This window comes from Rana temporaria, chromosome 3, assembly GCF_905171775.1.
Source record: "Rana temporaria chromosome 3, aRanTem1.1, whole genome shotgun sequence".
NCBI classification, from domain to species: domain Eukaryota; kingdom Metazoa; phylum Chordata; class Amphibia; order Anura; family Ranidae; genus Rana; species Rana temporaria.
The window spans coordinates 369,389,807-369,415,075 of NC_053491.1; the positions used below are offsets into that span (position 1 = coordinate 369,389,807).

At 45.3% G+C, this 25,269-nt stretch overlaps 1 protein-coding gene across 1 annotated transcript in view; it reads left to right on the plus strand.

The window, feature by feature from the left end:
- The window catches only part of GYS2 (glycogen synthase 2), a 100,764-nt gene that overhangs the window by 72,796 nt on the left and 2,699 nt on the right, over nucleotides 1-25,269 (plus strand). The window contains exons 13-15 of the mRNA XM_040345441.1: nucleotides 12,564-12,659; nucleotides 21,582-21,745; nucleotides 22,380-22,460. Of these exons, the coding sequence (XP_040201375.1) occupies nucleotides 12,564-12,659; nucleotides 21,582-21,745; nucleotides 22,380-22,460 (341 nt within the window). The remainder of the gene's footprint in view (nucleotides 1-12,563; nucleotides 12,660-21,581; nucleotides 21,746-22,379; nucleotides 22,461-25,269) is intronic.

Sequence of the window (25,269 nt, forward strand, 5' to 3'; positions counted from 1 at the left end):
GGAAGGATCGGCTCTACTACCCCAGGCCAGTCATTTCTTTCTCTTTTGACTTCCTCTGTATTGCACGTATGTTTTCCTTTTATGTTTTCCTTTTAAAAAAAAAAAAAAAGAGGATCCAGTATGTTGCCTTTCCTATTGTTGTTTTTGTTTCCTTATATTTACTAGGTTCTTTCAGCGATGCCTGTACCTTCAACTGAGAGACTCTGTCTGTCAGTGGGTGCCCCTCTCACTCTGAGCTTCCTGACAGTCTGGGGGTCTGGCCTGCGTCAGGGGGAGGAGCCGCAGGTACTGCTAGTCTCCGCTGGTCCCTCGTGTGTGGGGGGGGCCGTGCGGATCGGCGCCCACGCTATCGGTGCATCAGCACCCACATTACAGAGGATCCCGGCGCCCTGATACAGTACTTCCTGTGTCACGGGCGCCGGCGCTTCTGCACATGCGCGGCGCATGCGCGGCGCATGCGCAGTACCTTCTCGAGACGCGACGGCCATCTTGGAGACTGGAAACAGGGCTAGTTGCCCTTGCTTCCAGTTTTTTGGCTGGGGGCGGGTCCTGGGGGAAGGCTCCCTCAGTAAACCTCAATAAAGGACCTAGATACAGGGCTTGGCTGCTCCTGCAGTACCAGATGCCAAGCCCTGCTAGGTCCCAGCCCTAAACTTGTTGGTAAGAGGGGAGGAGGTGGGGGGAAAGGTACCAGCGTATCAGCACCTGTCTGAAGGTTGCAGACAGGTGCCTTCTTTCTTCTTTTTAGTTTTTTAGTCTCTCACCTATTTTTTCCGGCCTCTCTATGTTTCTCGCAGCCGATCCTTCCGCCCAAGCTCTGCAATGAGTGATTCGACACGTAACAAATATCCTCACACTATTAGGTATGGACCAACAATGCGTGAGTATTTAATAAAAAAAAAAAAGTGCCCTCACTGTTCTAACGTGAGTTCCTTACACCGTAGCCCTGCCCACTCCAAGAGGACCAGAAAGTCATCAAGATCTCGTGACAATGACAGCCCAGTCCGCAGATCTGATTCCTCGCGACACCGGTCCCACTCATCAAGGCGAAGATCCCGATCTCCACGTCATAGATCACAGAGGTCAAGATCCAGGGGTCATGATCACTCCCCATCTTCTAGAAGCCACAGGAAGAAGAAGTGTTGGACATGCGGGGCTACGCCACTACCCGACAAGGTAGTTTGTAAGGACTGCTTTACGGACTATGCGTCCAACCGCGAGCAAGAAAATCGGCATGCAGTAGAACTGCTGGACAAAGCTATGAGGGACTCCTTCTCCAAGCTCTTGGCTTCAGTCCCTATTCAGCCGACCTCGCAGGCACCACAGGCTCAGAATGTGGAACCCAGTCTCCCGGGCCCCTCAACAGGCGGGCCGCCTGTACTACCGACTGATCGGTCAGGCAGAGACTCCTCTCCCGGAGATGACTCGGAGTACTCAGCAGAGGAGTCAGAGCCCTCAGGGTTCAGCTTTTCCCTGGTAAACCCGTTTATCCAGGCAATCAAGTCAGCAATCTCCTGGAAAGAGGCGGATGATCCCCCTCAGGAGGCGACAAGCTATTTTCCTTTTCTCAAGAGGAAGCAGATTCTTTTCCCATTAATGGGGGAAATTAGCCAGGTCATTCTTAACGAATGGGCAAAGCCTGATAAAAAGTTCTCTTTGAGCCGGCTCAACAAGTTGTATCCCTTACCAGAGTCTGGAACACAGGCGCTAAACACCATGCCTGTAGTGGATGCGTCAGTAGTACGCCTTGCAAAAAATGTGACCTTACCAATGGAGGATTCCACCTCCTTCAAGGATCCCCTAGACAGGCGTATTGACTTAGAACTAAAGAGGAGCTACTTAGCGGCAGGAGCAGCTTGTAAACCGGCCATCGCCCTCACGTCAGTCTCTAATGCCATTAGGTCATGGACAGATAACATTGAGACTGCTCTGCGTCAGAACGTTCCTACAGAAGACATAATAAAAGCCTTGGAGGAACTCAGGCTATCAGCAGATTTTGTTGGAGTGGCTGCCATTGATACCATTAGATGCTCAGCAAGATCTATGCTACACTCTGTGATGGCAAAGAGGGCCTTATGGCTGAAACCTTGGTCAGCTGACCTTTCATCCAAACAGAGCTGGTGCAAGATTCCCTTTGATGGAAAGGCGCTTTTTGGAGATAAGATGGATAACGCAATCTCTAGGCTGTCAGGAGGGAAGTCGGGTATGCTTCCACAGGACAGGAGAGGACGAAGATTCAGGGGCGGTCCCTCTAGGTTCCGCCGCTCGGATCCAAGAGACTTCAGAAATTCGGGTCAATTCAGAGACAACAGAAGACCTTGGAGAGGCACTCAGCAATCCTTCTTGAACAGAAAGATGAAAGCCCCTCCGGCTCCTCAGGAGCAAAAGCAGTCTTTTTGACGCCAAACCATCCCTGACACTCCCGGTGGGAGCCATGCTAAAACATTTTACCTCGGCCTGGGCCACCCATTGCCAGGACCCCTGGGTTCTGTCCACTATCCAATGGGGGCACTCTTGGAAGTTTTTTCAAACTCCACCTCGAAGCTCGTTCAGGAGAACGGAAATTCCATCTTCTCCTCTGAAAGCCCAAGCTCTAAAAGATTTTCTAGTGTCACTCCAGCTTCAGGAAGCAGCCATTCCTGTGCCCTTGGCAGAGCAATTCACGGGTTTTTACTCCACCTTATTCCTCGTCCCCAAGAGGACGGGCGGATGGAGGCCTGTGATAGACCTGAAGAGGCTCAACCAGTATATTCACATCGAGAGCTTCAAGATGGAATCCTTGCAGACAATAATTCAAGCAGTCCAACCGTTGGATTGGATGATCTCAGTCGATCTCCAGGACGCATACCTGCATGTTCCAATCCAGCCTACATTGCAGAAATACCTGAGATTTGCAATAGGTCATACTCACCTTCTGTTCCAAGCTCTACCCTTTGGGCTGTGCACCTCTCCCAGGGTATTCTCCAAGATCCTATTATCTGCCCTAGCCCCCCTGAGGGAGAAGGGCTTAAGGGTGTATCATTATCTGGACGACATCCTACTCCTTGCAAGCAGTCCAGAGCAACTGATGTGCCATCGAAACATTCTGCTCCAAACTCTAAGGGAGTTAGGGTGGTTAGTCAACCTAGACAAGAGCCAACTCACACCAACTCAACAGATGGTCTACTTGGGCGCAGCATTCAACACCCTGAGGGGTACAGTGTCGTTACCACCACCGAAGAAGGAGATTATCATCCAGAAAATGATCAAAGTCATCCAGAGCCCGGTTTTAACGGCCTCACAATGCCTGAGCCTCATTGGCACTATGTCTGCCTGCATCCCCATGGTCCCATGGACCCATTGGCACCTGAGATTCTTTCAGACTGGTTTCTTGGCGCAGTGGAGGAAACGTCGACTGTCCCAGACGATCCTGATTACGGGACTAATGCACAGGAGTCTTCAATGGTGGACAGATCCAGAGAACCTCTCCAGACCCCGTCACTTGGGGTCCCTTCATTGGACCACAATTACGTCCGATGCAAGCGGACAGGGCTGGGGAGCCCATTGTGGGGAATCCAGAGTACAGGGGAAATGGTCATTCTCCACCCAGGGAGTAGTGTCCAACATCCTAGAATTGAGGGCAGCCTTTATGGCACTAACTTCCCTGACATCCCAAGTCAAGGGTCAGAGGATTCTGCTTCGCCTAGACAACAGGGTAGCGGTTGCTTATCTGCAGAAGCAGGGGGGCACGCGCAGCAGGTCGCTCCTCAAGGAAGTAGAGCCGATCATGCTTTGGGCAGAGAAGAACCTCCTGGACCTTCGAGCGTTATACCTCCCAGGCAGGCTGAATACGGAAGCAGACGCATTGTCCAGGAGATTCTCGGACAACAACGAGTGGACGCTCCACCCGCGGGTGTTCCGTCAGATTGCCAACTCTTGGGATCCCCCACAGGTGGACCTGTTCGCCTCTTCGGAGAACGCCAAACTGGACAGATTTGTCTCCCGATTTCCACATCCGCAAGCCGAAGCAGTGGATGCCCTGACATGCCCATGGAGGTTCTCCACGGCATATGCCTTCCCTCCGCGGTCACTGATATTCAAATTTCTCCTGAGGTTACTCAGGGAATCAGTTCAGGTACTGACGATACTCCCGTACTGGCCGAAGAGACCTTGGTTTCCACTTGCCATGCGTCTCAGTGTGAGTCCGCCAGTCAAGATTCCAGCATTCCCTCAACTTCTGCTGCAGGGCAAGCTGCTTCACCCAAACCCTCAGAGGTTGGACCTTCGAGTCTGGAAGTTGAGAGGCGAAGGTTCGAGTCCCTAGGCTGCTCGTCAGGGGTCATCTCAACTCTCCTAAAGGCCAGGAAACCTACAACGAATACTATATATTCGAAGATCTGGGATAAATTCTTGTCCTACGCAACCGATAACGGCTTTGATCCTATCGTTCCCTCTACAAACCATGTATTAGGTTTCCTTCAGACAGGACTTGACCTAGGCCTTAGTCTAAGCTCCCTCAAGGTTCAGGTAGCAGCAATCTCAGCCGCAACCAGTAGAAGGTGGGCAGAAGACCCTTTACTAGTCATCTTCTTTAAAGGCGTCCTGAAGATCCGTCCACCTGCTAGACGATCCTTTCCTAAATGGGATCTGTCTCTGGTCCTCGAGGCTCTGTCAATCCAACCTTTTGCTCCAGTAGAACAAATAACTCTATGGAACCTAACGTTGAAAACAAAGTTTCTGCTAGCCATCACCTCCGGTAGGAGGATCTCAGAACTCCACTCCTTAGGAATTGGGGAAGACCACATCTCCTTCTTCCCTGACAGGGTAGAACTTCGCCCACTTAGAGGGTTCATGCCGAAGGTCGCCTCTACAAGCCACCTGCTGGAACCTTGGGCTCTACCAATATTCGCAGATACAGACACAGAATCCTGCCACGAACTGGATGTGTCCAGAACACTCAAGGCCTATCTAGAGGCCACCAGTTCCTTTAGAATATCGGAGAGACTGTTCATCATACCTTTTGGTAAACACAGGGGCAAGGAAGCCTCCACCAGGACTCTGGCATCATGGGTTGTGAAGCTGATACAGAGGTCCTACAGGGCGAAGAATATGGAGCCTCCATCTCGAGTGAATGCTCATTCCACTAGAGCAGTCGGTACTTCCTGGGCAACAAGGGCTAATGTATCGCTGGAGACGGTGTGCAGGGCAGCCACCTGGTCGTCTCGTAACACGTTTCTCAGGCACTACCATATTGACCCAGGAGCTCTTACAACGGTGGAGTTCGGAAGAAGGGCAGTTCAGGCTGCTATGTCCTCTTCTAATTAAAAACTCTTATTGTTAAGCATTATCCCACCCGCGTCAAGCTAGTTATTTATCACTAGTATGCTGCCATGGAGGCACCAGGAAAACGGAAAATTGTATCATACTTACCAGTAATTTTCCTTTCCTGGTGCCTATCCATGGCAGCATACGCTCCCACCCTCGGTATTCTATATTACGGAGAATGTTGGGGGAGGGGCTATGCCTTTAATTTATTCTATTCACTAGTCCTGAGGGAGGAGTCGAGGCGGAGCTCTATCACTAGTATGCTGCCATGGATAGGCACCAGGAAAGGAAAATTACTGGTAAGTATGATACAATTTTTCGTTTTTTAGCAGACACCCTAGGGAATAAAATGGCAGTCATTGCAACTTTTTATCTTGCACGGTATTTGCGCAATAATTTTTGAATGAATTAAAAAAAAAAAAAACAGTAAAGTTAGCCCAATTTTTTTGTATAATGTGAAAGATGATGTTACGTCGAGTAAATAGATACCCAACATGTCACGCTTTAAAATTGTGCACACTCATGGAATGGCACCAAACTTCATTACATAAAAATCTCCATAGGCGATGCTTTGATTTTTTTTTACAGGTAACCAGTTTAGAGCTACAGAGGAGGTCTAGTACTAGAATTGTTTCTTGCGCTCGAACGCATGCGGCGATGCCTCACATGTGTGGTTTGAACAGCGTTTACATATGTGGGCGGGACTTACATGTGTGTTCACTTCTGAGCGTGAGCTACAGGGGGAGAGACATTTTAACCGCTTGCCGGCCGCCCACCGTAGTTTTACGGCGGCAGGTCGGCTCGGCTGTGCAAAATCACGTAATATAGCGTGATTTTGCATTTCAGCCACTAGGCCCCCTGCTCGCACTTGGTGCCAACGCGCGTGCCCGGCAGGCGCGTTCACCGTCGGGCACCTGCGATTGCTCATTACAGAGCGAGAACCGGGAGCTGTGGGTGTAAACCCACAGCTCCCGGTCCTTTCAGGGGGAGAAATGACTGATTGCATGTTCATACAATGTATGAACAGCGATCTGTAATTTCTCCTAGTCAGTCCCACCCCCCTTCAGTTAGAACACAATGATGGAACATAATTAACCCCTTCCTCGCCCCCTAGTGTTAACCCCTTCCCTGCCAGTGAAATTTTTACAGTAATCAATGCATTTTTATAGCACTGATCGCTATAAAAATGCCAATGGTCCCAAAAGTGTGTCAAAAGTGTCCGAAGTGTCTGCCATAAGGTCGCAGTACCGATAAAAATCACAGTTCGCCGCCATTACTAGTAAAAAAAAAAATATTAATAAAAATGCCATAAAACTATCCCCTATTTTGTAGACGCTATAACTTTTGCATAAACCAATAAACGCTTATTGCGATTTTTTTACGAAAAATATGTAGAAGAATACGTATCGGCCTAAACTGAGGAATTTTTTTTTTTTTTTATATATATATATATTTTTGGGGGATATTTATTACAGCAAAAAGTAAAAAAATATTCATTTTTTTTAAAAATTGTAGCTCTATTTTTGTTTATAGCCCAAAAAATAAAAACCGCAGAGGTGATCAAATACGACCAAAAGAAAGCTCTATTTGTGGAAAAAAAAAAAAGGACGCCAATTTTGTTTGAGAGCCTCATCGCACGACCGCGCAATTGTCAGTTAAAACGACGCAATGCTGAATTGCAAAAAGTGGCCCGGTCGTTGACCAGCAAAATGGTCCAGGGCTGAAGTGATTAAATGTATTTATTTATTACTTTTTTTATTATTTTTTTTTACACTTTCTTTTAAATGTATTTATTTTTTGGTCACTTTTATTCCTATTACAAGGAATGTAAACATCCCTTGTAATATGACTCTAGTGTGACAGGTCTTCTTTATGGAGAGATGTGGGGTAAAAAAGACCCCACATCTCTCCTCCAGGCTAGAAAGCACAGTAACACACTATTATTATTATTATACATTTATATAGCACTGACATACTCAGCAGTGCTGTACAGAGAACACTGAGCCATCAGTCTTTCTCTGCAGCAGAGCAGGTTACACTTGAATGACCCACCACAGTCATACAATATTATCATTACATATTCACATCAGTCTGGACCAGAGGAGCTTACACTTTAATATCCCCACTCCAATCACAGACACCATTGAACACATAGAGGAGTGGAGAAACTTGCAGACATTTTACCTGTTTGAACTTTTTGCTGACTGGGATTCCCTTTCCCGTCCTGCCTTGTCACCATCTCTGAATAAGGAATTCTGACGCAGAGTCAGGTGATGGAGATTCCTTAGCACTGTTAATAACTAATTCCTCACACTTCATTTCATTTAATGCAATATTGATTCATCAGCTCAGTGCACATTAATGTGGTAGTTATAATTTATAGCAGGGAAATCCCTGCAGTACAGGGCACAATCAATTGGCAAATGGTGAAGATTTTCACATTAATAAAATATCCATTTGAAAGGTGATGAGAGCATATGGGAGATAGTGACTAGGGAGCCTCCAAGCATAGCCCCAACATCAGGGCAGTGGATAAGACAATACAGACAGCCCTCCTTTATGGGGCCTGGGCACCTGACAAGCAGGAGGGCTGGCTGTACTGCTTTATCCCTAAAACTGATCCCCCTGTGGCTCTCCTGCAGTTCAGCATGATTCTCCTCCTCTCTCCCCCACCATTTTTCAGCTGCTACACTGCTACAGGGGAAGTCACAGGGGTGTCAGTTTTAGAATCTGCGATCCTTTCCATCGCTCTGGCTCCAATAAACGCCCTTACCATTGCTTTGAGAGTGAAAAGGAAGTCCCTGTACAGAGCACTTCTTGTTCATTCATCTGCAATGCAGCTCAGGCTGCAGAGAAAGGATTAGGGATCTGTGTCCTCATCCCCTTTCTCAAAAGTGAAATTTCAGGGGTCTGCTTAGACCCCTGATATTTCACCAAAGCAACAGGGCTGTTAATTTTTTTTTTCTTAACTATAATTAAAAAAATGAAGGGTTCGTTCACACGTGCGTTGCTCTCTGAAAAGTAATCTGCGTTCGGATCACTCTTCAGAGAGCATCTAACAGGTGGTGAGGATTGTATCACCTGCTTTAACCCCGAACTAGCGCACTGCGGCCACATGCATTGCATGCAGATGCAGAAAGCTTAAAGAGCAGTGTATTCACTTGAATGGGTCCTGTTTGACTGCTGCATGTGAACACTACCAGTTGCTGCCTCTGCGGCTAAAGGGGGTAGTGGGGGGGGGGAAAGCACAGCTAAACCATGTAGTTTTAATGCCCCCCAACTTCACATGTGAACGATTTAGATTTAGCAAGGATGCTGTAAGTTTTGTTGCGCTTGTGCCCGCCAATAATTTTTGTCTATCTTTAGCAAAAATATTGTTTTTCATTTTTGAGTGGACCCTAGAGGGTATGGTGTATGGGGCCCCATTTCTAACAGCAGCCCAACATAACATACAATACCTAACATATACAGTATATTTATTAAACATGTATATATAAAATCTGTGGATGCTTGAATGTTGAATGGTTTCTTGAATGGCAAAAGCTTGACTCCTGGGGTAAGAAGGGGCATAGGCAGGGCTTCTGAAATAAGAAGGGGCATGGAAAAGGGGGTTCTTGAGATAAGTAGGGGCACAGGTGAAGTGCCCAGAATAAAAAGGAGCACAGATGATTTTCCCAACAAGAAAACAAGTGGCCCAATGGGGCTTCTAGAACAAGAAATGTCCCTGGGGGGGCTCTCTGGATTAAAAGTAGCACAGACGGGGCTCCTTAAATAGGAAGAGACACATGTGGGGTTCCCAAAATAAGAAGCAGAACAGATGTGACCGCTAGGATATGAACGTACACAGGTGGGGCTCTTGGAATAAGAAGAAGCAGATGTGGGTTTCCCAGGATAAGGAGGAGCACAGGTGGGTCTCCCAAGATAAGAAGGAGCACAGGTGGGTCTCCCAGGATAAGAAAGAGTACAGGTGGGTTTCCAAGGATAAGAAAGAGCACAAGTGGGTCTCTCAGGATAAGAAGGAGCACAGGTGGGTCTCCCAGGATAAGAAGGAGCACAGGTGGGTCTCCCAGGATAAGGAGGAGCACAAGTGGGTCTCCCAAGATAAGAAGGAGCACAGGTGGGTCTCCCAGGATAAGGAGTACAGGTGGGTCTCCCAGGATAAGAAGGAGTACAGGTGGGTCTCCCAGGATAAGAAGGAGTACAGGTGGGTTTCCAAGGATAAGAAGGAGCACAGGTGGGTCTCCCAGGATAAGAAGGAGGTGGGTCTCCCAGGATAAGAAGGAGGAGTACAGGGGGGTTTCCAATGATAAGGAGGAGTACAGGTGGGTTTCTAAGGATAAGAAAGAGCACAGATGGGTCTCCTAGGATAAGAAGGAGTACAGATGAGTTTCCAAGGATAAAGAGCACAGGTGGGTCTCCCAAGATAAGAAGGCGTACAGGTGGGTTTCCAAGGATAAGAAGGAGTACAGGTGGGTTTCCAAGGATAAGAAATAGCACAGGTGGGTCTCCTAGGATAAGAAGGAGTACAGGTGGGTTTCCAAGGATAAGAAGGAGTACATGTGGGTTTCCAAGGATAAGAAGGAGTACATGTGGGTTTCCAAGAATAAGAAGTACAGGTGGGTTTCTAAGGATAAGAAGGAGCACAGGTGGGTTTCCAAGAATAATGCCGCGTACACACGACCGTTTTTCATGATGTGAAAAATAAAAAAAAATTTAATGTCATTAAAAACGATCGTGTGTAGGCTCCAGAGCATTATTCATGACATGAAAAATGGGCATTAAAAATTTAGAACATGCTCTATTTTTTCGCGTTGTTTTTAACGTTGTCGTTTTTCACATGGTAAAAAATGGTCGTGTGTAGGCTTTAACGACATGAAAAAAACGTGCATGCTCAGCAGCAAGTTATGAGACGGGAGCGCCAAGTTCTGGTAAAACTAGCGTTCGTAATGGAGATAGCACATTCGTCACGCTGTAACCGACTGAAAAGCACGAAGACTGAAAAGCGCAAATCGTCTCTCACCAAACTTTTACTAACACGAAATCAGCAAAAGCAGCCCCAAGGGTGGCGCCATCCGAATGGAACTTCCCCTTTATAGTGCCGTTGTACGTGTTGTATGTCACCGTGCTTTGCTCAAGCGTTTTTTTTTTTCACGATCGTGTGTAGGCAAGGCAGGCCTAACCAGAATCGGGTTGAAAAAAACGTTGTTTTTTCGAGACCATTAAAAATGGTCGTGTGTACGCAGCATAAGGAGTACAGGTAGGTTTCCAAGGATAAGAAGGAGCACAGGTGGGTTTCCAAGAATAAGGAGTACAGGTGGGTTTCCAAGGATAAGAAGGAGTACACGTGGGTTTCCAAGGATTAGAAAGAGGACAGATCAGTTTCCCAGAATAAGAAGGGGTACAGGTGGGTTTCCAAGGATACGAAGGAGCAAAGTTGTGTTTTCCAGGAAAAGGAGGAGTATTGGGGAGCTCTTGGGTTTATAGGGGCACAGGTGTTTTTTTCCAGGATACAAAGTGGCTCATTGGTTTTCCAGGATAAGAAAGGGTACAGGCAGGTTCCTCAAATGGAAAGTGGTACAGGTAGGGCTCCTGGGATAAGAATGTACACTGGTGGGGCTCCTGGGATAAGAAGAAGCACAGAATGGTTAAAAAAGAGCGAGCCCCCTCTGTTTTTTTTTTTAACTTAGTTGCTTTGCTCTGTTTCCTAACACTAGCAGTCAGGGGTCAAGTCCTGGGGAAAAAAGTGTGGGAACTTCCACCCAAGATCCACTCCCCCACCAAAAAAAACAAAATGATACGCTCATATGCATAATTACTAAACGCATGTTTTTTTTTTGATTCACTGTACCTTAGTAATGTTACTTGCCGCTTCCTGTATATGGATTCATTGGGTAGTGTGCGGGTATTCCGTCACTTCCTCAATGCCGCAATGTCTCCTGGGAGCTTTTGTCATTGTTCCTAGGAGACATTGCAGAGGTCTGCCGCGAGTTATTGCGGGATTTCGAAAGAACTTCTTTCTAAATCCTGCGATAACTCGCGGCAGACCTCCGCAATATCTCCTGGGAACAATGACAAAAGCTCCCAGGAGACATTGCGGCATCGAGGAAGTGACGGAATACCCGCACACTACCCGATGAATCCATATACAGGAAGCGGTCAGTAACATAAAGTATTACTAAGGTTCCCCTGCCCCTGACAGTGACTCGAGCTGGGCATCGCCGCTTAGTGAAGGATTGGCTCGGGCGGCTCAGCTGCTCTCGGCTGCTCTAGTCCTGCAAAGGGAACTGCGTTCCTGCTGTGAAAAAAAGTGCAGGGACTCCGTTCCGGCGCGTTCCCGCAGGACTTGAGCCCTGCTAGCAGTCCTTTATCTAAACAAGTCTTCTATTATATGATGATGACTGTAGAAAGGTGCCAAGAAAGTGAATGTGCATCAATTGTCCCATGTATTGGAGGTGGATATAAATCTGTGATTGGGAAGTAAAGCTGGTGACAGAGATAAGGATTCAGACTGAGAATTGGGAGGTATGTCTAGAATTCTTGAGTGATCAGAGTCGGCAGAAGAGGAAGCTTGGGCACTTTAACAGGAGAGGGGTACAAAAATGGCAGGGCACGCAACCTATGCTGCTAAAGTAGTTCATAGCTGATGAAGTGTTGTCCCAGCACTGATTGGAGTGCAGAAAGATCATTTAAACTGCAGCTGTCATTTCACATATTCCTGTCCTTGGATCACTCAGTTCAGGTGGGTTTTACTGAGTAACAAACCTGTTCCATTCCATCGAGACCAGATCTGTGAGTGCTTCACTTTAAAATGCTAACAGGAATGGCATTGCAACAGCACTGTACAAAGTGCAACACGTTGCCATGCATTGAAGTTTGATAAAACACGTGTTACTGCAACACATGGGTGTGAAGGGGCCCTTGACCTAGACCTCAGAGCAAATCCTGAGCTTTCCCCTTAAAACTGCTAATGGCCTGGCTTTCACAATATTCCTTTATCATTTTTACATCTCTGATCCACAACAGGTAATATGCAAATCACGTGTTCTGACACAATACTGACTTTATTTGCTGCATGCTTGTGTTGGGCAGAAGCCACAGACAGCCAGATAATTGGTATTTTAAGAAGAAGATCAGATAGATCATTGATAATAATAATAAAAAAATGAAATTAAAACTTGCTGAAAAAAACTTTAAACTATGATAACCCCTACTAGAAGGGTCCCGGTATACTTACCTGTGCTGTATTTGTCATGTTCCAGCGGAGTGTACGGTGATGGGTATTCCTAGCGTCACAACCAACCTATCCGGATTTGGCTCTTTCATGCAGGAGCACGTTGCTGACCCGGCTGCTTATGGTAAGAAAATACTCATCAATATACAGAAAATTCGGAAAACATCTGAATTTCATAAGGTTGATGCCACATGGGAGCTTTTGGGGCAGAATAGGAATTTAAACTTAACCCCGGTATAAGCAAATATTGTCTAAATACAAGAGTCATATGTATTCTTACTTGAATCTTGGTGTGCTTTTTGTATTTCTTCCATATCTGTGCAGTAATCCAGTGTGAAACTTGCAATTCCTGTGTGGAAGTTTCCTGTAATAAAGACCTGTCATTGCTAATCTCTGTCCTTGTGCATGTTGACTGGTCTTGTCTCCGCCACTGCTTGTAGTTTTCCGCAAGCATCTATATACATTTTCACAGGGGTATCTACAAATAATTTATCACCAATAAATCAGTAAAATAAAAAATGTAAAATAAAAATGCAATAAAATTTATATAACATGCATAGGTGTGTGCAGTCTATTGCATAGGGGTGTGCACCCCAAAGCTCAAATTCACATGTGTCTGTATATGAGTGAGTAACTTGTATAGCGCTACAAATGCAAACTAAATCGCCTCAAGGCGCTTTTTGCATCCAGTGCCATCCTGTGTCTTCAGAAGAGGTGGGTCTTAAGTTTTTTCCTGAAGGCCCAATGGTTTTCTTCCATGCAGGTGTCCGTGGGTAGAGCGTTCCATAGCCGTGGTCCTTGGACTGCAAATCTTCGTTCTCCTTTAAATTTGTAGCGGGTCTTGTGGATGTGGAGAAGGTTTTGGTTAGGAGGGCGTGACTAGGGGTGTAGTGTTTTATTTTCTTGCATTGGTATATATAGTGTGTGTGTGTATGTGTGTGTGTGGACAGTGTCAGTAGGGCAGAGATTGGTGTCAATAGTTTTAATTATTTAAAAAATTAAATTATTTGCTTATTTATACTCTTACAATTTTTTATTTTTGTATTATTATTTATTAACTTATTTTTTTTATTATTTTTTACAATGTTTTTAATAAAAAAAAAAAATTGGAGATTCAAACAGACCCCTGATGTCTAACTTTCGACACAGAGAAGGGGACTGAGGACAAATATTCCCCAGTCTCTTTCTCTGCAGCAAAGCAGCAGGGGGAATCTGTGCAGCACAGGGTGATTAGGATGTGCCCGGGCACACCTGGCACACCCTGTGCGCGCGCCTATGATAACATGATCAGTTTCTTCACAGATAAAGTGCTCAATAGTGCAAACGTGTAAATATTTCAAAGTGAGCCACTTGAATCTCTGCTTTATAGCAAAAAGAGTCAGGCCCCGTACACACGACCGAGTTTCTCGGCAGAATTTAGCCAGAAACTCGATCGGAGCTGGATTCTGCCGAGAAACTCGGTCGTGTGTACACTTTTCAGCGAGGAAGCCGACGAGGAACTCGTCAGGCCAAATAGAGAACATGTTCTCTATTTCCTCGTTGTTCAATGAGGAAAGTTGGCTCGCCGAGATCCTCGGCGGCTTCAAGGCAGAACTCGACAAGGAACTCGATGTGTTTGGCACGTCGAGTTCCTCGGACATGTGTACGGGGCCTCAGATTGTTTTCCTCTCTCCAGCGCCTCTCTCCTCTCAGTTACCTTCTACCCTTTAAACCGCTTTTTATGACACTGTTCAGAACTTCCCTCTGAGTACATGTATGAAGAGAAGGGGAACCTTTCCATAGTGTAACACCGCTTTATTTAAAAAATACACTCATGGATGACACTCACTTGATAACTGTGCAGGTAATCAATCAACTGCCATGGCGTGCGCTCCATGGGCTGGATGTGACGTCACCGCAACCGAAAACTCCGCCCAGCCTTGGTGAGTGGGGCCTTCTAGATCTCTCCCACACCTCTGATCTCTGTACATTCTATGTACAGCATGATGATGTCACTACTACTTTTAAAAAGTAGTGCCTGGGCTTATAAAGGCATTTGGTAATAAAGTGAACTTATATCCTTTGTGGCTAATGAGGAATTAATTGAAAGTGGAGGTCCACCCTTAAAAAAAACATTACACCAAAATTCTACAAAAAAAATAAATAGAAAAAAAAAATGTTACTTACCAGAAATTGAGGTTTCTATGTGGATCTTCCTTCCTAATCTGCCTCTTCCTAGTACGCGGCTGGTCTTCATCCTTGCGTTGTCTTCTGGGGAATGGTGCACGCTGCCTTCTGGGAACTGTGTGTATCCCAGGGAGCAGCCGCCCATTCATACAGCACCGCGAGACTCACGCATGCGCAGTAGGAAACGGGCAGTGAAGCCGCAAGGCTCCACTGCCTGTTTCCCTTAGTAAGGATGGCAGCGCTGGGATCGACGCTCAGGGGAGGGGAACTTGGCAGGTGCCTAGGACAGGTAAGTGTCCTTATTAAAAGTTAGCAGCTACATTGTTTGTAGCTGCTGACTTTTAAAAAAAAAAACGCCGGTAGAACCCTGCTGAAGCCCAGGTTTACACTGGGCTGCGGGAGTGAAGCCATGCGAGTTCAGCTGAACTCGCACGATTTCACTCCCGCTGGCAGTCCTGATTTTGGCCGCGATTATAGAGACATCTGTGCAGGTTTCTGCACAGATGTCAATGTAAATCGTGGGCAGAAATCGCAAAAAGTAGTACAGAAACTTATTTTTGAAATCGGTGCGACGCCGCAGATACGGCGTCGCACCGATTAGGACGGTGCCATTGCCGCCAATTTGCAGCAAATACCGCTGTTTTGACATGCGATTTGACATGCCAAATCGCATGTCAAAACGCACCAGTGTGAACCAGGCCTTAAGGAAGTTTTTGTTGACATCATCCGGGCTCAGACATTCAAGCAGCCGGAAAGGAAGGGAGTGAAAATTGAAGCCTCTGCAGCAGTGATAGCACCGCCGCTGGAGGGCTTTGTTTTAGGGCAAGTCATTCATAATGTGCTAGTCTACGATGCATACTAGCACATTATGATATTGCCTTGCAGGTGGAAACTTTTCTTTCCATACAGTTTACTACCGCTTTAAGATCGCAAGTATCTAGTAATATTTTTTTATGAAAAAGAAACAACATTCAAATTGAGAAAAAGCAGTGAGAAATTCTTGTTTATAGATGTGAAATAAATCTGCTTAGAAAATATTCTGGGATTATTACAGTTTTCAACTATTTTCAAGCTATAAAAAGGATAAAGGGGAAAAAAAAGAACAAAATGTAAACATAATATAAAGGTAATTGTAAATAAAATTCATTGTAATATTCTAAACATAATGAAAAGTTCCAACCTAATAAATAGTGAAATAAAAGTGAATATAATGAGAGGGGAAAATAATCTGAGGGATAAAAATTCATACTTGTGTCCTGGCTGGACTTGCCCCTTGGTAAAAGAACAAAGGGCTAGATTCAGTAAGGAGATACGACGGCGTATCTCCAGATACGCAGTCGTATCTCTGATTTGCAGCGTCGTATCTATGCGCCTGATTCTTAGAATCAGTTACGCATAGATTTGACTAAGATCCGACTGGCGTAAGTCTCTTACGCCGTCGTATCTTAGTTGCAATTTTACGCTGGCCGCTAGGTGGCACTTCCGTCGATTTACGAAAGGAATATGCTAATTAGGAAGATACGCCAATTCCCAAACGTACGTACGCCCGGCACATTTTTTTACGTCGTTTACGTTAGGCTTTTTCGGTGTAAGGTTACTCCTGCTATTAGGAGGCGTACGCAATATTAAGTATGGCCGTCGTTCCCGCGTCGAAATTTGTAGATTTTACGTTGTTTGCGTAACTCGTCCGTGAATGGGGCTGGATGTAGTTTACGTTCACGTCGAAACCAATGACGTCCTTGCGGAGTACTTTGGAGCAATGCACACTGGGAAATTCCACGGACGGCGCAATCACGTCGGGTCACCAATAATTAACATAAAACACGCCCCCTCATCCTCATTTGAATTAGGCACGCTTACGCCGGCCCCATTTACGCTACGTCGCCGTAACTTAGGAGGCAAGTGCGTTGTGAATACAGCACTTGCCTCTGTAACTTATGGCGGCATAGCGTAAATACGATACGCTGCGCTGCCGTAAAAATGCGCGGCTCTACCTGAATCTAGCCCAAAGACTTCTTGATATGCAAAGCGAAGGTTTATTTACCACATGTGGGAAAACAATAAAGCAGTAGGTTAGTAGGTCATTGTTCTGGTTCTACAGCAGCTGTGTTGTTACTTTTATGTGCTGACTAGTGACTACGTCACAAATACACGAGATGGTATTACATAACATTACATGTTATAAATAAACAATATGATGTACCTATTTAACATATTTTTTTTTCTGTTAAATTTAAACCTCTTGTTACCTTTGCGGATGAAGGCCACAGACGTCAACTATTATGATTGATCCATTGATATACACTAATTTATGGAGGCCAGATAAGGCATATGTTCCGATTAAGCACTAGATATGAATTAACATATGACCAGATAATGAATCTGAATGAATAATAATAATAATAATAATAAATGAATTAATCTGAATGAACAATAATAATAATAATAATAATAATAATAATAAATGAATAATGAATCTAAACTTATCTCAACTATAGCAAATGTCCATGAAAGGATAAGAAGGACGTGACAGTCTTTAACCGGTTCCCGACTGGCTCCTGCACATTAATGTCGGCAGAATGGCACGGCTGCGCAAAGTAACATTTATTTACGCTACTTTGAATTTCACGCACCTGCTGCAAGCTCCGTGACCGTGCCCGCGGGACCCGCGATCGGGTCACAGAGTGGCAGAACGGGGAGAGGCCAGTGTAAAGGCATTTCCCCGTTCTGCCCAGTGACAGGACACTGATCGCTGCTCCCTCTCATCGGGAGCAGCAATCAGTGTCGTGTCACAGTAAGCCCCGCCCCCCACACAGTTAGAGCACATCCCTAGGACACATTTAACCCCTTTCTAGCCCCCTAGTGGTTAACCCCTTCATTGCCAGTCACATTTATACAGTAATCATTGAGTGCATTTTTATAGCACTGATCGCTGTATAAATGTGAATGGGCCCAAAATAGCATCAAACGTGTCCGATGTGTACGCCATATTGTCGCAGTCACGATAAAAATCTCTGATCGCCGCCATTACTAGTAAAAAAATAATAATAATATCCCTTATTTTGTAGACGCTATAAGTTTTGCGCAAACCAATCAATAAATGCTGATTGCCAAAAATATGTAGAAGAATACGTATCGGCATAAAACTGAGGAAATGTAATTTTTTTATATATTTTTGGGGTATTTTTCGTATAGCAAAAAGTAAAAAATATACTTTTTTTTTCAAAATTGTCGCTCTATTTTTGTTTATAGCGCAAAAAAATAAAAACTGCAGAGGTGATCAAAAAGTGGCCCCGTCATTTGGCAGCCAAATCCTCCAGGGCTGATGTGATTATGTTAATAAAATCCACATAATTTTCCCTCCTCAACTCAATTTCCTGAACTTCTAAACACCTCCAAGAATTTTGTACCTATCCATGTAGCCAGAGGAGATCCACCACCCACCGCCTCTTGGTAAAGACAGACGTTAGCATCCACAGGCAGACTGGAACTGATGTTGCAAAGAAACAAAGAAGTCACCCTTCAGGTTAGGCCATTTAGATCTTTAGGTTGGCACATCAGATCTCTTCCGATGTTCACTGGAACTCTCAGGCCTTGAGTTGGCATCATGGCTTCTCTTCTGAGCATTCACAGGAACCTTCACAGGAGTCTCTTTCAACCTTCAGCATTGGAAGAGTAGAGAAATGTCTTACTGGGATGATGGCTTGGCAGAGTTACCGGGATTATCTCAAGACCTCCTGTGGCTTTAAAACAGCAATGATCACCAAGCTAAGATTTTATCATTTCCTCAGATGGCATCCAGACCGAGGCGTGAACAGGGGGCAGATACCCTCCAGTCAACTTGAATAACTACAAAATCAAATAAACTACTAAATGAAGTCCTTCTTAACCTATGGAGGCATTAGCAATAGGATTTTGCCATTTAAGAATGTTTGCCGCCCCTCCCAAAATATTGAGCTTGGGCCGTCACTGGTTGCCACCTGTCCAGGATTCACCTGGACAGTCCGGGTTTTGAATCATGTGTCTGGGTTTCATTCCCGCCTGAAACCCAGACACATTATTCAGACAGGTCTGTGGCTCTCAAGACACTCACATAAAAATCTTTTGGCATCTGGGAGCTGTGGGCGACTCTCTGGGGGAAGGTTCGGCATTACTGAGGGGTGGGTGTCAGCAGGAGCAATTTGGCCACAGACACTGTTCTTCATGGCACACTATGCACACTGCATTACTACTATCCTTGGTCCATGCAAAGGTGTCCCAGGTCTTTTATAATACTATAGTGTATACTACAAGAAAAAAATTGCCCTACACCACTAAAGTGTTTGGGTTTGGATTGAAGAAAAGATGGCAACCCTATTTGTAGTCAGGCCCGGATTTCCCACAAGGCCACTGAGGCCAGGCCTTGGGGCGGCAGGGCGCCAAGGGGCGGCAGTGGCATGGAGTCCCCCGACGCCAGGAACATACAGTTAAGGGCGGTAAGTTATGGGGGAATCCTAGGACTCCTGTTTTGGAGGTGACAGAGTCAATAAAGAGAACATGTCACCTCCAATTGCTATCACACAGGGAATTGTTTTCTCCTGTGTGATAGCAAATAAAGTTAAGTGAAAAAAAATTGATAAAAAATAAATAAACAATAAGAAATAATAATTAAATTAATAAAATAAAAATGTAAAGAATAAGAGAAATAATAAGAAAAATAATAAGAAAATGATACAAAAATTAAAAAAAATAAGCAACAAACTACAAAAAAAAATGTGATAAAAAAGTAAAAAAAATTTAACTAACCGCGCCGGCCATTCTCCGTTGATTTGGGGGGGGGGGGTTCGGTTGGCGGGGAGGGGGTGCATTGCGGAACTTGGCCTTGGGGCGGCAGGGAGAGCAAATCCGGTCCTGTTTGTAGTAATGATTTTATACTGTGAGATAATGTGATTGTGATTCATACAGGGCTCATATACAAAGACAATCCACTCCCTTACTGCATTCAGTAGTTCAATAATTTGTTTTTAATGTTCTAAATCTTCAACATCAGACCCCCCCCCCCCCCCCCCCCCGTATTTGCATTCAGCCTGAGGCCCAGTGATTCAGTATGATGTCCAGTCAGCCATAGATCACAGCACGGGGTCACTATGAGGGCTGCACAGGGCTGAACATTCCTGTGTTCAATTTCAAATACATTTTATGACATATAGTAGCAGTCTCTTGTTATATTCAGGACTAAATACACCTGAACCTCCATAGCCCACTTGTATAGTGCTCTTCATAAATCTTCATGGCTGACAGTTGATAACACGTTTTATAAAATAATTAATAAGTGTACAATTCATAAAACGGTAGAAAATATTCAGTGATTTATTGATTACATGTACAGAGAATTAAATGTGTTGAAATAATGAAATAGGAGAAGGAAAGACAGGAGATTGCAACCAGTTTATAGGACACAGTTAAAGACCGGTGTCACATTACGAGAGAGCTCTAGAGACTTCAGCAATATCACAATAGACTGTTAAAGACTTTTGCCAAATTACAGTATAGATAGAGTTGCCAAGTCACAAGAGGCTATTAGAGAGATTACTGAAACATTACTAAAGACTGCTGCAGTGTTACTACAGACTGCTTAAGACCAACGCTGTTTTACTAGAAACTGATGCCCTCTTACAAGAAAATGCTAGAGACAACTGCAGTGTAGCTAAGACTGCTGCAGTGTTGCAAAGAGACTGCTAGAGTATGTTACAATTGTCACTACCAGTGGCGGCTGGTGCTCAAAGTTTTTGGGGGGTCGCAAACAAACGAAAAAAAATAAATATCAATTGCAGTCACTATGCCCATTAAACGCTGCCACTGTGCCCATTAAATGCGGCCACTGTGCCCATCAAACACTGCCAGTTTGTCCCCTCAAATGCAGCCAGTTTGTCCCCCCAAATGCAACCAGTTGTCCCCCCAATTGCAGCCAGTTTGTCCCCCCAATTTCAGCCAGTTTGTCCCCCCAAATGCAGCCAGTTTGTGCCCCCAAATGCAGCCAGTTTGTGCCCCCAAATGCAGCCAGTTTCCCCCCAGCCTGGCACTTACCTTCCTCGGTTCAGCGCCGTCCTCCTCCATGCTCCCTTCGCTCCCTCGATGTCTTCTCTCGTCCTCGATGTCACTTCAGCAAATCAGGTGACCGGTAACCAGACCCGGTGCACCTGATTGGCTGAGAGGCGGGTCAGTGTTAAGGAAGTGATTCCCTAACACAGCATGGTTTAAACAGGAAACGCACAGCCGTGTGCCCTCTGGTTAACCATTTAGATTAGATTAGAGCCCACAGTTACTAGAGCAGGGGTCTCAAAACTGCGGCCCAAGGGCCGGATGTGGCCCTTTGCTAGCCTTCATCTGGCCCTTGGGGCAGTATTGCTTCCAATAATATGAGGCACTATTCCTCCCAATGGCACCAACAATGGGGCACTATTTCTTAGACTAATAGCAATGATGGAGCACTATTCCTCTTCCTACTGCCCACCAACACTGAGGCCATGTTTATTCTTACTGATGCTCGGCCCTGGTCAGAATCCGGCCCCCCTGAAGTCGGAAAGACCGTAAACTGGCCCTTTGCTTTAAAAGTATGGAGACCCCTGTACTAGAGACATCAGCCTTCCTACTAGAGACTGCTAGAGTCTACTAGAGACGGCTGCCAAGATGCTGAACAGGAGCACAGGGAAAGGGGAGCTTTCTGCATATTAAATAGAAAGCAAATACCAGCCCTGCTGAACCCAACCACTGCACTGCAAAGAAACGCATGGCCCAGTTCATGTAAAACCATCCCACCCAAAAGGTGCAAATAATCTCAGGAAATAGTGAATATGAATATGAAAATGGTAAAGGTTTGCTCTTTCCACTTCATTTTCAGGGATTTACATTGTGGATCGGAGGTTCCGCTCACCTGATGAATCGTGTAACCAGCTGACCCAGTTCTTGTACACCTTCTGCCAACAATCCCGACGCCAGAGAATAATCCAGAGAAACCGAACAGAACGATTGTCAGATCTTCTAGACTGGAGATATCTGGGCCGGGTAAGTGTTGACTAATATCTGGACTTCTTCTTTATAGTAAATCATTGCATGGGGCCACGTCTCTTGTTCTGTATGTTGGGTGTAATTGTCAGTACAGGCATACCCCACTTTTAAGTACACAACGGGACCAGAGCATGTATGTAAAACGAAAATGTACTTAAAGTGAAACAATACCCTTTTTCACTTCTAGGGTGTAGTGGGGGGTCAGGGACTGTGGTGGGGGTGTCAAGAGCTGTAGTTGAGGTCTCAGGGGCTGTAGTGGGGGTGTCAGGGGCACACTGGAACAGGGCGGGGTATGCTCTTGGAGCTTCAGCTCCTTCTACTGCGGCTGCAAAATGTCCGTACAGTACTTGTAAGGCACTTTACATACACTCGCAGGTATGTCCTTACTCGCGAGTGTATGTAAAGTGAGTGTACTTAAAGCGGGGTATGCCTGTATCTGTTCCTATTCTGTATGTATGGACTCTGCACAGTACTGTACTACTCGTGTCCTGTATGCTGGGTGTAATTCTCAGTATCTGTTCTTATTCTGTATGTATGGACTCTGCACAGTACCACTTCCACTGTCCTGTATACTGGATGTACTTTTTACCATCTGCTCTTATGCAATCATTTATTTTCTCATCTCTTACAGTTCTACATGCATGCACGCCACCTGGCTCTCTGCCGAATGTTTCCAGACAAGTTTGAGATGGAGCCTAGCGCACCGCCAAAGGTGAGTACCGGACTATATACACCAATTTCTGGATACACAGAACCCTGTACCATGGCTTTAGTACCGGTAATTACCGTATTTATCGGGGTATTGCGCGCTCCGGCCTATAGCGCGCACCCCTAAAGTGGACCCGACATTCCTGTAAAAAAAGATTTTTGTACTTACAGTTTTGGTGTCTTGCGCGGCGTCCATCGGCGGCCTCGTCGGGTCCGGCGTCCGTCTGCGGCTTCGGGTGTCCTCTTCGTCGGGTCCAGCGTCCTCCCCGCTCAATCCTCGCTTTCCCGCGCCGAATTTGAATACTGCGCCGGCATATACCGAGCGCAGTACACTCGCGTATAGTCGGCAATGCTCGGCTACTCTCGCACTCACATCCTGTACGTCCAGGACGTGAGCGCGAGAGGAGTCGAGCATTGCCGACTATACGCGAGTGTACTGCGTTTGGTATATGCCGGCGCAGTATTCAAACTCGGCGCGGGAAAGCGGGTATCGGCGTATATCGCGCACCCACGATTTTGCCCTGATTTTCAGGGCAAAAAAGTGCGCGGTATACGCCGATAAATACAGTACATCATTTAGATCTTTAAATGTCTTACAGTTTGTAATTTGTGTGAGGGCAGAGCTGCAGTGAGCTCAAATAGGGGGCAGAGCTAGAACCAGGGAACACAGACTCCAGATTCTGGGCCAATCAGAAGAAGGCAGTGTCAGAAATAGGGTAGCCAAGCGGGGGAAATGAATGCCAAGATAAAATGAGAGACGCTTGGAATCACCATCACCAGGTGAAATTAACCCTTCCACTGTCAAATTTCATATAGGTTACATTACTAGGCCAGTCGTGGTCATCAGTAAGACTTCCTCTCTGCTGTACTGGAACTTCTGCAAATCAGAATTCAGCTCAGGAATTTGTCTTCCAGCCCCGGCTCTATCTTTCTTTATCTCTCCTGTAAATATCATTTTATTGTGTCCAGATCAATAATATCATAAAAGGTGTGCGAAGAGGAAGTGCTGACATTGCTTCAACGCTGACAGTCGCTCATAACTTATATACCAAAGTAGATATAACGCCAATTAACTTCCATGTAGTGGGTCATAAAAGTGACAGATGGATTGGAGGATGCAAATGATGTTTTCTGGGTTTTGGAGGCTGAGGAGAGCGCAACTCAACAAGATATAATGCGCTTTATAATAGATTCAGATGACTGAGGGGAGAGGGGGCTGATACTGAATTTTTGCAAATTTTCATACAGTAGTAAGAACAGTGATTATTTATAAAAATTCACAACATCCTGTTCTTTCACTTTTTTGCACTTTCCATGATATTATAACTAACTCTTCAGATACTTCCAAATTGTAGGGCTAACTGGTGCCATGCATTAAGGCACTCATTCATTTTGAATAGTGTGCCAGTACATTGCGATTTTAACAGATGTAGCAAAGTCCCGGGCCCCTTGAGGATTAATGGTGACCTCCAGAGTTTGGGACAGCCTTCTATGTAGAGTGGGTTACAAGGCATAGTGGGTGTAATGCAAGGTAGATTGATGGGCGCCAGACACTTCTGGAATGCAAAGAGATTTCTTGTCTCATAAACAGAACTGTGGGAGAGAGGGTTAGGGCCAGGACACCCTTTAGTAAATGCAATGTTAATTGGCAGACTCAGAGACTTCTATAGGCAAACAGCCATGCAGGGAAAGGCATCCAGCAAGACAGCACATCTGCATGAGTAGGACCGCTGTTTCCTATGGCAACAATCTTGCAATAGTTTCTAACAACGGTTGCAACAAACTCCTTCACTTATTCTACAATCTCCTGTTGTAGAACTTCACTTAGCTGAGCTCCCAGTCTTTCCCTAGACTAACAGATCCACTCGCCCCTGGATCTCCTGAGCTCTTCCAATCTTCTTCAAGCGTCACCACTGTTTTCCTAGATACTCCTCAAGCGTCACCCCACTGGTCTGCTTGGTCCCTGGCTTGACACACAATAATGCTCCGCAAGCGTCACCTCCACTGGCTGGGTACCTGCTGAAGTTTTCCCAATTCTTCACCAGCTGGTGAGAACACTGCTCACAATGGTCTCGGGTAGTAAGGTGGTTGGACCCTTATGCCCTGTACACACGAGCGGAATTTCCGTTGGAAAAAAGTTGGATGGTTTTTCCGACAAAATTCCGTTCAAGCTTGGCTTGCATACACACGGTCACACAAAAGTTCTCTGAACTTTCGAGTGTTAAGAACGCGGTCAAGTACAACACTACGAGAAAAATAAGTTCAATGCTTCCGAGCATGCGTCGAATTGTTTCTGAGCTTCGGAATTCCATACAGTTGGATTTTCCGACAGGAATTTTTTTCCGTCTGAAAAATTGAGAACCTGCTCTCAAATTTTTGCTAGCGGAAATTACGCCAGCAAAAGTCTGATGGAGCATACACACGGTCGTAATTTCGGATGAAAAGCTCACATAAGACTTTTGCTGGCGAAAATTCCACTCGTGTGTATGGGGCATAAGTGGCGATAGCTTCCACTTTACCTCCAACCACAGCTGGTTCTCCGGCTGCTTCACTGCATTTGCAGACTGATTTTACTGTTGTTTTTTTAGTAACGCTTTGGTTTAGGCATTAGAACCACTTTAAATATTATTTTCCTAATATTTTTTGTCATTTTTCTAACCATTACCACAAAGGACTTATTTAGGTCTATACATATTCATTAATGGTGCATTTTTTGTGTTGTTAGGCATGTGTGCTGTTATGCTTCAACATGTGTTTTATTTTTGCGATAGCAGGCATTTTAAAGTGCATTTTCAATGCACTTTTTAAAAAAA